Consider the following 17,265-nt stretch of genomic DNA (forward strand, 5'->3'; position numbering starts at 1 on the left):
ATTCCACCGACTCCGACTCCTCTAATTTGCATATTACAATCTTGTTGATTGAAAGTATGTAACATGAAATTCGTCTCAACTGCCAACGCTTAGGAATTTTAAAAGACTACTGAAGTGAGAAGGATATGTAGACTGCCATATTTATTCCCTTTAGTCATAGGGTAAAACTAGTCCTTGGTAAGAGTACTTGTAAAAAGTACAGACCGGAACAAAGAACATCTATCAGGCCATAGGCAATGTGACTGTGGGTACATGTAAGAGTGATGTGCAGGTACTCTGCAGGAGAATGAGGCGGTTCTTCCTCTATTACACATTCTTCATGTACAATCTTATCCAGGTTTATGGGGGATAGACAACACCTCTGTGTTCAATGTGTACAACATTCTCAGTGGATTCCCTGCAACTCTGTGGAGAGTGCATATGTAGAGTATAGTACTACTGTGTAACAAAGTAAACCTGAGACAGATGAAATTAAAGTTTTATACATACATGGGGCTTCCTCCAGCCCCCTTCCGGCTAATCAGTCCCTCGCTGTCCTCCTCCGCCACCTGGATCTTCTGCTATAAGTCCAGGTCCTTGAGCCTGTCTGGCGTAGTGCGCATGACCCACTCTGGCACCGGGAGCGTACTACACCTGCATAGCACTATTGCGCAGGTGCAGAACGCTCCTGGCTGTGGGAGCGGCACGCGGCCAGACTGCGCTGACTGGCTGAACTACCGGGACTCAGCAGAAGATCCAGGTGGTGGAGGAGGAGGACAGAGAGGGACTGATTAGCCTGAAGGTAGCTTGAGGAAGCCCCGGGTATATATAAAAAAAACCCTTTTCTTTTCATCTGTCTCAGGTACCCTTTAATTTGTAGTCACCAAACCAAATTTTAACAACATATCAAATTATTTGATATCATGAGCAAAAAGAGTGCACATATTTGCATAAATCAGCATCAACGCAGAATTATTTCCATCTCATTGACCATCTCTATTAGTGACACAGCTACACTTCAGGCTTTATTCTCACAGCATTGATGTTATTTAGTATATATAAGAGATTCCTGTGTACACATCATGTATACTGTACAGTCACAATCAAATATGTATATCTGACTTTAAAAATACGGGGACTGCTGTATTGAAGCAGCACAAGTAACTAATTTTGATTGGTTTATTTCATTTTTGTGGGCTAAGCACAGCTATTACTGTATATATAAATTATTTAGGACTATTATCTGAGAAATAGAACATTTTATCATAGTTTCTATTTTAATTACAGTTTAAATTCATTAGGAGTCAGAGTCGCTGCATTTTTTCCCGACTCCAGGCACCCAAAATTGCTCCGACTCCACAGCCCTGGTTTATATAGCGATCATTCTTAAGATTCCAATTGAAACACTGACTTTGGCCCATTCACATTGGTAGTTAAAATGGACCATTTGGCAGACTGTACCGAAACGGATCCAATGTTAACTAATGGACCTGTTCACATTGCTCCATTTGAACGGACCTGTTTTATTCGTTCCACGGAACAGGCAGCAAGTTTGGGGAAGGAGTGATTTTCCGGATCGATGGACCTGTCTCATTAACGGAATAGAGGTTCATGGATCAAAACCTGATGCTCATTAAAAAATGATCCATCAAGTGTGAACCAGGCCTAATAATTGTTTTGGGTGATAGTTATGGAGTGCCTGTACAAAGCTTTAGATCTTATTTAGCCAACCACTACTGAAGTTAATGCTAATGAGGGATGAAATGTCTCCCAAAGCGATTAGAAAAGATCTTTCAGGCATCCTTTATCACTCGTCTGTACACAACCCAAACGTGCATATATATATTACATTTCTCTCACCCACATATATTGGGATTCGATCCCTTGTGCCACAGATCAGGGTCCAATGCTGTACAAACATGTCTCTAGCCTCCAGGCTAGCAATGCATTCTGCTGCTAAGGAGGGGTGGTAGATGGATGACCGGAGAGGCACTAAGCGGATGGAGTAAATTAAAAAAAAAAAAAAAAAAAAAAAACCTATGCCCCAGGCTTGTGCTCGACTACTGCATTGAGGGGGATCACTATACACAAGCTAGATACTCAGCAGAGGTGGCTCCAAGTAGAGGTCTCACCAGGCCATTATCTGTAGTGTACCAGTATATAATCTCTGGGCACATTTTGTAGCATAGGAACAGGGGTGACATTAACAAATAATACAAGAAAGGACACTGAGTCTAGCAAGGATCCCATCCACTGACATCATGCCATACAGTCCATGCTGCAATCTTGCATTACATCACTACTGTATAATACGACAATTTGCAGTGATATCTTTTTCTGTCACACTCCACTGGTTGCTGTAAGCCCTGGACTTGGTAAGCCATTCCCAGCAGTCACAGACATCCCCCCCAAGTCTCAGAAAACCACGTGGAGGTCTAAATGATGACATCACCACTGAACTGAAGTGTCCTATGAACCCACTGTTTAGGCAAGCAGCCTCCCTCTAAACATGACCTAGTCCTAGTGTGTAGCTGTGCATATTTGGGAATGCAGTAAAATTTCTATAGTAGACTTCAAGGGACCTAGCCAAGTAGCTTACTATATTAGAAGTTTGCTGTACTAGGATTCGTCATACATTGTATATTCATACAAGCGGATGCCATGGACCTGGGACTGAGCTTACTATACACAAACAACAATCCCAGAGCTCAACTGTGAAATGATGATTAAACACCAGGGAGTCAACCAGTCAGCACCTGGATCCAGCAAGGTGCACAGTAATGCAAAGGAGGAAAAAAGACAGGGTCTCTACCTGGATTGTATGCAATTGTAGCAGAAACTTTTATTGTGCCATAGCAGCTGAAAAACACAACGTTTTGGCCTGGGGGCCTTTTTCAAGTGTTACGGTAACACTTGAAAAAGGCCACCAGGCCGAAATGTTGTGTTTTTCAGCTGCTAAGGCACAATAAAAGTTTCTGGTACAATTGCATACAATCCAGGTAGAGACCCAGTCTTTTTTCCTCCTTTGCATGACTGAGCTTACTATAGCCAGGGGTTTACTATGACAAGATTCTACAGTATCAGAATGCAGATTACACCGACCTCAGGGCCAATGTTCTTTGTGGTCCTGCAAAGTATGACATTTGTGGGAAAACACGATAAAACATATGTGACAAAGCATACATTTACTGAGCACCAAGAGAAAATATTTTGGAGAAGATAAAAGATAGGCTATATGCTAAGTCAGGCTAAAAGTGCCCATACATGGTACAATTTTTTCAATTAGATAATTTAGTTTGTTTAGTCCGTTAGATCGTGTAAAGATTTTTCCAAAATCCGATAGGATTTTAATTGAAAAAAAAAAAAAACAGGATAATCTTTCATTTACTTGATCGAAAAAAAAAGGATTCTTTTAAACTTTAATTCGATTGTTTTGGTCAAATAAACTGGAAAATCGAACATTTTTATTGTATCGTGCATGGGTACCATTAGAGGGTGAAGTATCATAAAGAACATAATATAATACATTTGGATAACAATGGTCAGATCTGAAATCTGTGTGATTACTGGTTTTCTTATTATAGCCTGAACATTCCTGTAACCTCAGTCTAAAGCTACGTACAGACATGCGATAACGATCGTTCGTAAGCAACGACGAACGATCAATTAAGGAGAGAAATGAAAAGGTCGTTAGTAAAGAGGTGTTGAAAGTGGGAAACGATCAGATCGTTTCCGAACGAACGATGCGGAAGTGACGAAGGTATGATACAGCGCATCTAGTATGCTAAACGTTATTCAGATCAATGAACCCGGAACGAACGTCATTGTTAATGGCCAGTAGGAAAGAGGAAGTTGCGTACATATATATATATATATATATATATATATATATATATATATATATATATATATATATATATATATATATATATATATATATATATATATATATACACACACACAGGGAGAGAGAGATATAGATAGATATATCTCTATCTATGTCAACATATATCTATATATCTCTATACATCTATCTACATCTATATATATATATATATATATATATATATATATATATATATCTATATACATCTCTCTGTCTCTCTCTCTCTGTCTGCGCATGTACGGTACTTAACGAACGATCGTTTTTGTAACGATCAGCATACACACGTACTTTTGCTAACGATCGTCGTTACAAAAAATCCGCCAGGACGGATTTCCAGTTTGCAACGACTTCAGTCGCTGATCGTTACCCTTAACGATCGTTAGCGGTTATTTTGTAACGATCGTCGTTATAAACGATCGTTAGTCGTTCGTTACCAACGACTTTAGTCGCATGTCTGTATGCCCCTTAACAGTAACAATTTTTAAAGGGCAACTGTAACAAGTGGGATATGGAGGCTGCCATATTTATTTCCCTTTAGACAATACCAGTTGCCCGGCAGCCCTGCTGATCTATTTTGCTGTAGTATTGTCTGAATTACACCAGAAAGAAGCATGCAGATACTCTTGTCAGATAAATGTCAGAAACACCTTATCTGCTGCATGCTTGTTCAGGGGCTATGGCTGAAAGTATGAAAGGCAGAGGATCAGCATGACTGCCAGGCAACTGGTATTGCTTAAAATGAAATATGGCTGCCTCCATACCCCTCCCAATACAGTTGACACACACACTAGGTTGCTGAACATTGTAACTTTGTTGGTTGATTTATATTTTTTTTTTATTCATTTTTTCTTCCATGAAATAAACATTGGCAATCACAACCTTCAATATGCCTGACACAATATTGAGGACTTCCTACATTATTTAATGATGCACACAGGAGCAGGCCAGTAGTGCCCATTGGGGCACGCTATAGAGGTGGTAGATAGAGTAGCAGAGCAGTGAAAGTTATGATCCATGCAGTAGTGGCATGGAGTCTGCTGACATCCAACACACAGCAGTCTGTACACACACACAGTCACACAATAAGCAACACACAGTCACACAATAAACAACACACAGACTTCCACAACCTGTACACATACTAAGCAACACACAGTGGTCCACAGTAGTTCTTGATTGAATTTTTGTGTGTGACTTCCATACACACCTCAGAAACATCTCACGCAATGGCTTCAAACAGCAGCTCAGGATGGAACAAACTTTAGTATAGCTCACTAGGAAACCATACAGAGTAGCTGACCGCGGATGTGATGAGAAATTCTCTTACCTGAGTGTGGGGATAGAGCGCAGATTCAGCTATGGAGCAGCTGCAAGTACAGGGAGGGTAATCCTGTGTCACCGGGCAGGGGAAGTCATCGCATCCCGAGGGAACATGGAGCTCAGTGGCAGCACAAGGGGATGCGGAGATACTCCCTGTCCGGCAGGGAGTTATGTGCAGCAGTGGCAGCAAAGCTCAGAGTCCGGCTACAGGCGGAGCCAGCTTCTCTCTATCATGGTTCTGTACTGTAGAGCTAAGGAACGGGAGCCCTGCTGGGTAGACAGAGAAAGTGCAGCACCCCTGACACCCATCCACCTGCTGCGTCTTCCAGGATGGGGCCAGCCAGATACACCTCCCACCTTCTCCTCTCCTCCTACACGTGTATAGCGAGACGTAGACGTGCAGAAGACTGCACAAAATTGCTGCTTCTGCCCGTCTTCAGTCTGTGATTTTTACCACCGGACACAGCGAATAATATATTTTCTAAATATATACAAATGAAGCGATAATTTGTCTTTAGAGTAAAATGATACACTGTACTATAAATTCCTTCCTAAGTAGCTGTCACTTAGAAGTAGGTAGCAAAAATCTGACAGATGGGCTTTCTACTCATAGGAGATTCTAAGTTTTTTTTTTAAAGTGCTTAGGCCTAGTTCACGCTACAAAACGCAATCAATATGTACTAAGCGATTGTGATTTTGTGGGCTAATAATTTCCACTAATGCGATTGTGATTGGATCGCACTCAGGGCCGGTGCCACCATAGTGGCAAATTGCTCCAGGACCCAAGAGGCCCCCTAGATGTCCCCCCCAATTTAAAGGAAATTTAAACCAATGAGATTTACTTACCTGGGGTTTCAACCTGCCCCCCTGCAGCCATCCTCTTCCCTCAACGGTCCTCTAGGATCATCCGTTCTCCTGCCGTGGCTAAGTTTCTTTCTTTACCGACTGGGAGTCGGCGGGACACTGCGCCTGCGCGGCCCTTGCTAACCGTAGTTTAGCTTGCATTCCCGTCGCAATAGTCCTGCGTATGCACAGGACTGCTGCAGGGGGCTGGTTGAAGCCCCAGGTAAGTAAATCTCATTGGATTAGGGACACTTTAACTGTACTCCCCGGGGACCCTACAAAGTCTTCAGCAGCATAACGTCTCACCTGTCCTGGCGGGCACACTCCAGGGGCAAACTCAGGATTTTCAAGGGGGGGATTCCTGAAAGGTCTCCCTCAGCCACACACAATACAGTACAATAATATACACAATACAGTACAATAATATGGTAGGACATAATGTTGGGTACACATAAGGCAATTTCCCATCCGACCGACCGACAACGGGATCGATCAGGAGCAGTTTGGATACAGATAATAATGAGGACAGCTGACATTGGTAATGAAGGGGAAAGTGAAGCATTCACACAGCAGGGCACAGGGCTGTGCTCATAGCTAACTCTGTTAAGTTCCTCAGAGCTGCTCCATGCTCTGCAGGGCCTGATTTGTGGGCAGGCCAAAGAGGCCGGGGACTAGGGCGGGGCTTGAGCTGGGGCGGTGTTGTAGCTGACAGGAGATCAGCTGTTCTATAATTAACTACAGTGTCTGTGCACGGATCTACTTCTGCTGCTTCTCGAGAGTCTCTCTCATGGCATGCACGCTGTTTGCTCTGACCCATCCCGCCCCTCTCCTCCCCTCTGACACTGGGTGGAGACTGGAGAGGCAGAGAGCAGCAGAGCGGGAGACTTGAAGATAAGGAAGAATTAGACGTCACTACTCTGACAGGTAACTGTGGTGGTGGAACAACTGATCTGCTACCAGGTTCTGTGGGCACTGCTGGCTTTATTGCTGTTCTAATTGCTGGAGGGCTGCCATTCTACACAGACAGCGTCTGCCAGTCTTCTCCCCCACCAGCAAGATTCTGTCAATGTCCTGCTCCATCCCTCCTTCCCTTCTTCATTGTAGCATCTCATCTAGAGCAGGGACTGTCCTTCAAAGTATCTCTGTCCTCCTCTGCATTCCGTTCTGTGTGTATCTGAGAACACACATATGAAAGCTGTGGGGGAAGGGAAGGGAAGTGAGAGATGGAGCATCTGCCTGACATGTAGAGTTTAGTTGTTCACTAAAGGATTCGAGTGTTCCAGCCCAGGCTATGTTCACAGTAGCAGTTGGGTTGTGTTCCCTCTAGCAGCAGACTGCAATGCAATAGATAGGTAAAACGACTTCACACTTTACCATCATGTTGCATCGCATTACATACCGTAAAGCACAGCATCAATGAAAAGTATGCTTCTCTGTAACTGGTAAAGGCATACAGTCTGTTACCATGCTGCACACCCACCGCACAGGTACTGCATTGCAGTGTGGTGAGCTGATTTTCAGAACAGCTATTCTGCTGTATCGCTACACACCACTGTGAAAGTGCCTTAAAGCGACTCAGAGATGAGTCATGTAGCCGTTTTTTTACTTACCCGGGGCTTGTCCAACCCCATAAGCATGGATGCATCCCTCGCCATCCTCCCACAGGAAGATTGCGGCTTAACAGAGGGAGGACTTTGAGGGACATCCATGCTTATGGGGCTGGAGGAAGTCCCAACTAAAAAAAATGGTCACTTGACTCAGAGCAGCCGCCGCCGAGTCACATGTGAGAGATGCACGTGCATCTCTCACATGTGACTCGGCGGCGGCTGCTGTGCGGTGGCGGCGCTGTAAGTGCTCCCGCTCTCTCTCCGTGTCAGAGCGGTCAGCTGTTTGATGTGAGAATAGATCGGCACCTGGTCCTGGGGGGGAGAGGGGGGTCGGGGAGACATAGGCATGCTCTGCATGCTGAAGCAGTATCTGATATGCGGCTTTGTGTCCGGAGCTTGTCCAAAAGGCTACATAGTATAAAAATTACATTGATTTTTAAGTTCTGCATTGGCTTTTTGTCTCACTTAAATACTAAATAAAACATTGCTATAGAGATTTAAATTTCACTTTGGGGGCTAACAGTTACTCTTTAACAAACGGAATCAGAACGCAAAACGCAGGGTAGTGGAAAAGGGCCCTTTTCATCTTTTTCTCTCTGCAGTTGAAAAAAAGTACCAAAAAGGAGGTGAAAAAGTACTGTCAAAATGAATCCGTGTGTGCCTTGGTTCCGCCCTACCGGTTTCATCACATCACGTGACTCATCAGGGGCTCTGATGTGTCACGTGATGTGATGAAACCGGTAGGGCGGAGCCAAGTCACACATGCGCTGAGTACAGGAAGGGAAGGAGAAGCGAGATGCTGAAATCCGTACTGGACAAGGAGATGGTGATATGCAATGCTGTTTATGTCTTTTAAACTATACAGACAAAACTGCTTTTTAATCTAAGTATTAAATTAAGGTTTTACACATATATGGTATCTTTTGAGTCACTTGCAGACATACTTATGTGGATCTAGCCCTGGTGGCAATACTGGCTGTAGATACAAAGTAGTCTGAGTTGATTGCAAGATACATCCATGGTATAAAATCCCAGTGACAGATATTGGCTGTTAAAGACAAGTAACGATCTGGTGAGCAGGGGCAAATGGGGGGGGGGGGGGGGGTAGTGCTCGAGCCCGCAGGTGGTCGACCCCTAATGTATATGCACACCTTGGATTGAATGGCTGTCGTGGATTTGTCACAACAGGGTGATAGATTAGTGAATACAGGCTATACTATACACAGTATGTTTTCTTTCCTAAAGACGTTTTCTCATAAAGGCTACACTAAATTATGGTGAAGGACTATTGAGGAGTGATCGCAACTGTTGTGGAACTTTGTAGGTTAGGTCATAGTAAAATATCCGTAAAGATTAAAATATTTCCTTAACTTTACTTTCTGTTCTGCTTTCAGTTTATGAAATTTCTTAATTTATTTCATAATTTAGGGCTTTGATAAGCGTGTCTATAAGAATGAGTAGAAAATTCACCTAACCTAAACTTCACCTAAATTTCTACAGAGCCAGGAAGTAAACGCTGCACTAGCAAGTGATAGCGACTATATAATGACCAGTTTCTGACATCAGATGAAACAGCTACTAGGTGGCCACACATTACAATTTTTCTGATTGATTTTACTCTCAATTTGATAAAAAGCAAATCACCACTTGTACTGAAAAATTAAAAGTTTTTTTATGGTTTTTGATCAAGAAATTCAATTGAATTTCCCATTTTTCTCGATATTTTGTGTAATGGATTGTCAAATTGTATTCAACCAGAATAAATTGTATATAACTATTCAGTACATACCAAACCTTGTTGTTTGTATAAACAACAAATAGGCTGGAATTATGAAAGAATGTGTCTATGTACTGTATATACATAATAAAAAGATGGAAAGAGTATGTTATGGAATGCTGTGTGAAAATAATATATACATGGAATTGTGTTTTTTTTCTTTGTAGAATTATAATCCTTAACTGTGTTTTGCTTGGTTTATTTATATAATTAATAAACAGCAGTCATTGAGTGTTTGTAGATAAAGTGTGGTAGATGCAGTTGGAAGTAGCAATGTGGTGGTCAGTGGTAATCGTAATGCTAAACAGCAAATGATGATCGTATGAGATATTGATAGATGTAAAGAGATGGAAAATGGTGATAAATATCACAGTGGAAAATGCCGTTCTATGAAAATGCAAAATTATCAAAATTTGATTATTGTGTGAAAGGTAGCCATGCAGAAAGGATTATTCAACCAACTTTTTCGACATGTATGATCTTTTTTCCAAAGCTGCGGCAATCTTGAAAATACGTGTGTGTTAAATCTATCAGTTTCTTCAAAACTACCAATCAACTGAAAAATTGGATCGGATTTGTCGAATTAGATCAAAATAAAAGAATTGTGACGTGGTGGCTACCTTAATTGTTAGGCCACTACTAATATTCATTTGTCATTTGGCTACCATCTTTAGGCAGGAGATAAGGCACTCTTTCCATGGGAGACAAAGCTCAGCATTGAGCTGCTGTGTCTGCAGTCTTAGCTTCAGGTGAAAAGACGTCAAACTTTAGGCTACCCTTTCACCTTAAAAGACCCTGTCATGAGTCTAACAAGGTTACTTTAAAGTGGCATGAAACTCAAAATTAAATTATTGCTCTAAAACATCAAAAAAACATCAGAGAACACTAAGGGCTCGTTCACACTAGAGGCAGGAGATTTGTACAAATCGCCCTAAAAGTGCTTACACTATGCTTTCCAAGGAGATAGTTCTCATTGGGTTGTCTCGTTTGCTTGCTGCTGACAAAAGCGCTGCATGTACCATTTTCAGGGCGATTTGCCCTGACTGGAAGGTATAGGGAAATCGCGAAGCGCTTGATAAAGCACTTTGTATATCGATTTCCTCAGCTCTTTAATAAATAAATACATTGTAATTATTAATTTCCGGGGGCAAAGTAATCACTTTAGTACATAGCAAGGAAATGAGCAGCACTACTTAAAAACAGACTAGTGCCTACCTGCAAAAGAGTGCAAGCCCCACTTGTGGGGTCGAATACACACCGAGCATACACATGACCTGTCTACCACTAGAGGAGGATGTTGGTTTCCATTAACAGCTTGCATGCAACCTATTAAGTACTCGTCCCTCCCACTGCGAAGAAGTCAATCCTCCATGGGAGGGGCCTAACACTAACTAAATCCTAACCTATGTATATGCATAGCCTGGGTGCGGCTAATCAAATAAAATCGAAAATTGAAAATTGCGCAAAAGGTGGATCAGCGCAACACCAGGCCGCCTCTGAATGGCCTCCAATCAGAGATGCGCTGAGCCCCCCCAGGAACTACAAACGCACCTTGAACCCAAACAGAAGCTCTGCATATACACCAAAAGCATGGCTGTTAAGTGGGAGCAGCTGACCAAAAACGAATTACATTAGTACATAGCAAGGAAATGAGCAGCGCTACTTAAAAACAGACTAGTGCCTACCTGCAAAAGAGTGCAAGCCCCACTTGTGGGCTCGAATACACACCGAGCATACACATGACCTGTCTACCACTAGAGGAGGATGTTGGTTTCCATTAACAGCTTGCATGCAACCTATTAAGTACTCGTCCCTCCCACTGCGAAGAAGTCAATCCTCCATGGGAGGGGCCTAACACTAACTAAATCCTAACCTATGTATATGCATAGCCTGGGTGCGGCTAATCAAATAAAATCGAAAATTGAAAATTGCGCAAAAGGTGGATCAGCGCAACACCAGGCCGCCTCCGAATGGCCTCCATCAGAGATGCGCTGAGCCCCCCCAGGAACTACAAACGCACCTTGAACCCAAACAGAAGCTCTGCATATACACCAAAAGCATGGCTGTTAAGTGGGAGCAGCTGACCAAAAACGAACTACATTAGTACATAGCAAGGAAATGAGCAGCGCTACTTAAAAACAGACTAGTGCCTACCTGCAAAAGAGTGCAAGCCCCACTTGTGGGGTCGAATACACACCGAGCATACATACCTTGGGTTCAAGGTGCGTTTGTAGTTCCTGGGGGGGCTCAGCGCATCTCTGATGGAGGCCATTCGGAGGCGGCCTGGTGTTGCGCTGATCCACCTTTTGCGCAATTTTCAATTTTATTTGATTAGCCGCACCCAGGCTATGCATATACATAGGTTAGGATTTAGTTAGTGCTAGGCCCCTCCCATGGAGGATTGACTTCTTCGCAGTGGGAGGGACGAGTACTTAATAGGTTGCATGCAAGCTGTTAATGGAAACCAACATCCTCCTCTAGTGGTAGACAGGTCATGTGTATGCTCTGTGTGTATTCGACCCCACAAGTTTTTTGGTCAGCTGCTCCCACTTAACAGTCTGTATATGCAGAGCTTCTGTTTGGGTTCAAGGTGCGTTTGTAGTTCCTGGGGGGGCTCAGCGCATCTCTGATGGAGGCCATTCGGAGGCGGCCTGGTGTTGCGCTGATCCACCTTTTGCGCAATTTTGAAAGTAATCACTTCCTCACTAACTTCAGGAAGTGATTTAAATAATTCCTCTGCTAAAGCGCATACAAAAGCGCTTATAACACGCAGAGCAATTAGAAAAAATAAATAATCGTTCAGCGCAGGCGAGAGCGCAAGCGAAATGCAATGTGAACAAGGCCTAAGGGCTTATTTTCACTTGGAAGTCCCGTTCTGATACAAAGCTGCAACACAAATCGCTAAGCCGTGCCATGTACAGCTATAAAGATACGGCTGCATGCTGCAGAAATCTGCAGCATGCCATCCAAATTTGCACCGAAGTGTGATTTGGACATCAGGCCATGAAAGAGATAGGCAGTCTCCTGTCCCTTTTGCCTGCGGGGAACCACTGCAGATTTGTCACGGATTCGGGCATAGAGGAAATAGGCCCTTCACTCTCTCTTCTCTTACCACCTAGGCAACGGCCACTGCTGCTGCAACTCGCTGTTCATTGATATGTCTCATTGATGCCACTATTGCACATATGCTGCTGCTTCCTGGCAGCTGCTTACTGTTAACCTGTTTTTGCTTGCTATGTTGTACTACTGCTGCTATTAATGTTATCTGTCATGTTGCACAAAAGCTGCTATTATGTCAATCTGCTATAGTACATGCCTCATCACCATGGTTGAGCTTCAATTCACTAAGCTTATCTCCTGTCTTTAATAACGTTTCTAGAGTTATCACCATGGTGATGAGGCATGTACTATTCAGGAAACATTTTACCTCAGGCAAACCTAAAGGTAACTCTTCTGTCTTTAAGTTAACTCTTGAATCCTTAAAATAACTCCAGAAGTTAAAGACAGGCTGTTAATTAACTGCGTGTGAAAATAACTACAGAGGAGGTAACTTAACTACAGAGGAGGTAACTTAAGGAATGAAGAGATAAGATAACTCTCTCACTGTGTGGAGGTAAGTTTTCTCTTGCCTTATTATCTCCAGCGTGATCTTAGTGAATTGAGGCATCTTGTAGTAATTGCTGTGCAAACAAAATTATCTGCTTCTCCCCTGGATACAACAGAAGCTGTTCAGCATTGTTTACTTAGCTTAGTATATAGCAGAAGTTGATCTGATAATTTTGGTTCAGCAAAGGCAATCTTATAAATTAACTTCTGAGTGAAGTAGTTTGAGTATAAAGGTACGTACACACGCACTGCGGAAGCCAACGACGGGTCCGGCAGACCCTCCTGCTGGGCGGACTTTCAGCCGACAGTAGTGCGTGTGTACGCACTGTCGGCGGACTGATAAGGCTGTTCCTGAATGATCCGCTCAGCAGTGTTTTAATACAAATAGAAAATAATTTATTTGTTTAAATACACTTTAAAACATATACATCACACTTAATATTCTGCATAAAATATTGTAATAAGAGGTATAAAACACACTAAACGCACACATACATATAAATGTCACACACAGCAAGAAAATTGTACGTCAAAACAGCTGAAATGAACTTGACTGCCACAATACAGTTTGCAATTTCAGTAATTCCAATGATACTGAAAATGTCACTGTTATGCGTAAACAGCCCAAGGAGGTTTCACAGTAACATCAGATATAAATTCACGAGGATTCAAAACCTAGGCATAATGGGGAAATGTATATGTATAAAACAACAAGGGAGATTTACTAAAGTGTAGTGAAGTGAGAAGTAAGTCTGTCTTCACCTCACATTTCTCAACTGCATGGAGAAAGTTTCTATTTTATTAGAATTTTCTCTGCACATGACTAGATGTGTGAAATACACCTCACTGCACTTCTCCATGAGTAGAGCACCCACTATATCCTCTATAATAAAAGCCCTGTGTCCCTGAGTCCCGTCCTGTCCCTGTGTCCGTGCATTTGCACTAATGCGCATGTGTGTCACGGGGGTGGACATTGGAGAGCAGGAGGACGGGTGCAGGGAGAGCGCGCCCGCGTGCGCGAGGCAGGAAGCACGGATTGCATGCCGGGCAAGGTGGTGGTGAGAGGGGTTGCTGCTGAGCCCTAGCGCCCGTTTTGAACAGGCGGGCTTAAAGCCTAGTATTATAATAAAGTGTAGAATAAAATCACGCCATCCCTTAACATCTGTACACATTAGGTGGTGTACATTAAACAATGGTCAGCAGATTGTACATCAGATAGACCCCTCTCTGAAACCTTCTCAGGGATGCATCTGTCGTCAGCAAATCAGACACCGTTACCACCACACACCCGAGATTTTGTAGCATACACATGTACTCATTTCAGTAGCCATCTTGTGGTACCAATCTTTATGATCAAATCAGCAAGATATTGATGTTGAAAATTGAGTAATGTATAAGCGCCTATAGGGGTCTATAGGATGACCCTAGTGTTCAGTTTATACAGCTATGCATGCTTGGCTTTCTGTTGAACTGTATGTACTGTGGTAAGGGATCAGAGAGATGAGCCATTAGTAGAAATTACTCCATGCGTTGGAGACATTGCTGCAGAGGATAGGGGTGCTTGTAACAATATCAGATGCCACCTAAAATGACCATGCGTAACAACTGTTTCAAGCCTGTGCAGGACATTTTGATGTTTGAACATGCTGGAAATGTCAAACCACAGAAAGAAAAAATATGGAGGATAAAAAATGCCAGATCATTTTTGCTTTGCTTCATTAGGTAACTGGGGTTGATGGTGACCAGGATGAGGACCTGTGTGAAATGATGCAGGCACAATGGTGGAGATGGAAAGCTTTCCCAGGCTTCATATCACAGGCTAGTAGTCTCTGTACAGAAGACTCCTGAAAGACAACATTATGCAGTTAGACAACACAAAAAGTTATTCGGCAACATAAACATTCTCCACTGAGCACTTAGGGCGGGGCACACTAGCAGCCCTTTTCCCTGCGCTTGCCAATCACTGAAGATCGCCATGATTAACCTATGAGGGTGATTTCACTATGGAAATTGCTTGTCATTTACGATTAGCCTGCAGAATTTTTGAAGTGATTGTATTTTAAAGGAACCCTGAGCAGAGCTTTAAAATTAAAATCTGCAGTTACCTTGGGCTTCCTCCAACACTCGTAGCCCGTGAGGTCCCTCAGCATCCTCTGGGTCCTCTCCGTGCTCCCACTAGTGGCCCCGTTAGTCTGGCAACTTTGGCCAAAGTCGTGCCCAGCTTGCGCGGTTCTCCAAAGACTGAACTGCATATGGCTACAGGGAGCTTGAGGAAGCCACAGGTAAGTGCAGATTTTCATTGTAAAGCTCTACTCAGGGTCCCGTTAAGGAATGCAGGGTAAAATCACATTCCTTCAAATCCCTCTGAAGATCTTTTTTTTTCATAATAAAGCATTTGCGATTCAAAATTGCTTGCTTGTGGGCCCCAGCGCTTAGGGTGAGTTCACACTATGTGCATTGCATTGCATAGTAGTGGTGCATGTGAGCTCATTGCCAATACAATTGTATGGACATGTTCACATCTCTGCGCTGCAATAGATCACATTACTCTAACTTGCTGTATGCACCGAGTTCCTGGATTGTGTTAAAGCTGATTACAAGTGATTCAGTGTCATCCAGCCCTAAAGCTGCCAGTGCCTACAGACATCAGACAGCAGTAAGATGCGTACACTACATAGCACAGCTGCTGGAAGATCTATTATAATATCATACATGCTGAAATTAGCGGATCATGTATATCCATTCCTATGGAAGAGGTAAAGAGACAACACAGCTTACTGAACACCAGCCTAAGTGAGCAAGACCTAACCTCACCTTACATTTTTCTCAGTGTTAATCACAGCACAGGAGTTTGGGGATAGCTGCAAAGATGTAACTTTGTCTAAATTCGCACTGTAAATTATAACATTGACTACATTGTTACAAGCACACCAATCTTGGGCCTGGAATCCACTACAAATCGGTATCGCTAATCGCAATCCCTAGCGTTTTGTAAGGGTCTGTTTCCACTACACGCAGATTGGATGCAGAATGGATGCAGAAAAACTGACTCCAATGAAAGCCTACGAGCCTGTGGGCCTGTTTCCACTAAATGCAATTTTCTGAAGCAGAAAATTTTGGATGGCATGTTTCAGATTTCTGCATCATATTCTGAATGCAAAAAAGCTGACTCCAATAAATGCCTATGGGCCTGTCTCCACTTTGGAAATAGGCCTTAAGCGATTTCATGAGCGTTTTTGGTAGGGTTTTTAAAAAAAAAGTGTCAGCTTTTTGGTAGCAATTGTGTAGCGATTAGCGTTTCTATTTCTGATTGGTCCTTCCAATTAATTTTAATTTTTATACAGTGTGCAGTCATTTCAAAATCGCTCTGTGCAGGTTTTGATGTGCGATTACACCAGCGTTTATATACTTTACATTGCAGAAACGCTAACTGCTAACACTAAGGGCTCGATTCACCAAGCGGTGCAAAGTGTTAGCACCGTGGTGAAAAGGCCCTTATCACGCCTAAAGTCACTTTAGGCATGATAAGAAGAAACTATGGGACTTTGCGCGCGCTCTCACGCGCGTACGCGCGGTAACTTCGCGCGAAGAGCAGGAAAAATCGGTGATAACTCAGTGGTGAAAAGGTCATCACGCCTAAAGTCTTTTAGGCGTGATAACTGGGTTATCACCGCTTTGTGAATCGAGGCCTAAATGCGAAAAATGCTGCATGTCCTGCATTTTGCGATTTGGTAATTGCAATAGCTCCAGTAGAATTTGGCCCATCCATTAACATTAGTTGAGCGTTTAGGGAAATCACTAGCGGTTGAAATCGCTCCCTAAACGCTCAGAAAATCGCTCTAGTGGGTTCCAGCCCTTAAAATGTACCAGAGACTACTGATATTAAAGATTTTTTTACTTACCGGGCTTCCACCAGCCCCATAAGCACGGATGCGCCCCTCACTGTCCTCCTGAGTGCCTTCGTGAAGCGGCAATCAGCTCCGGTATTCGGCTCAGTGATGTCAGCAGGGGGTCTTTCTGCGCATGCGGGGACCTTCTGTGCAAGCACAGAAAACCCCGGCTGATGTCACTGAGTCAGACTGGACCCGACTTACCGGAATAGCAGGAGCTGATCGGGGCTTAACGGAGGCACGTGGGAGTATGGTGAGGGACGCATCCGTGCTCATAGGGCTGGAGGAAGCCCCAGGACCTGGGGCCCAGGTAAGTAAAAATCTTTAATATCTGTCGTCTCTGGGTCACTTTAAGGT

The 17,265-nt window shown here is 43.2% G+C and overlaps 2 protein-coding genes across 5 annotated transcripts in view; both read right to left on the reverse strand.

Moving 5' to 3' along the window:
- CRACDL (CRACD like) overlaps positions 1-5,476 on the reverse strand; it is a 101,278-nt gene extending 95,802 nt beyond the window's left edge. Inside the window, exon 1 of one of the 2 annotated variants that reach the window (XM_068268186.1) lies at positions 5,193-5,473. The gene's annotated coding sequence lies outside the window, so the exon portion shown is untranslated. Of the gene's footprint in view, positions 1-5,192 lie in introns of both variants that reach the window. The other variant, XM_068268187.1, reaches the window with a different exon arrangement.
- A 7,915-nt stretch (positions 5,477-13,391) lies between these two features.
- TSGA10 (testis specific 10) overlaps positions 13,392-17,265 on the reverse strand; it is a 125,733-nt gene continuing 121,859 nt past the window's right edge. For all 3 annotated transcript variants that reach the window (XM_068268190.1, XM_068268189.1, XM_068268191.1), the window contains one exon: positions 13,392-14,862. In XM_068268190.1, the coding sequence (XP_068124291.1) occupies positions 14,838-14,862 (25 nt within the window). In that variant the 3' untranslated portion in view covers positions 13,392-14,837. The remainder of the gene's footprint in view (positions 14,863-17,265) is intronic.

The sequence above is a fragment of the Hyperolius riggenbachi genome, chromosome 2 (genome assembly GCF_040937935.1).
Source record: "Hyperolius riggenbachi isolate aHypRig1 chromosome 2, aHypRig1.pri, whole genome shotgun sequence".
In the NCBI taxonomy this organism is placed as follows: domain Eukaryota; kingdom Metazoa; phylum Chordata; class Amphibia; order Anura; family Hyperoliidae; genus Hyperolius; species Hyperolius riggenbachi.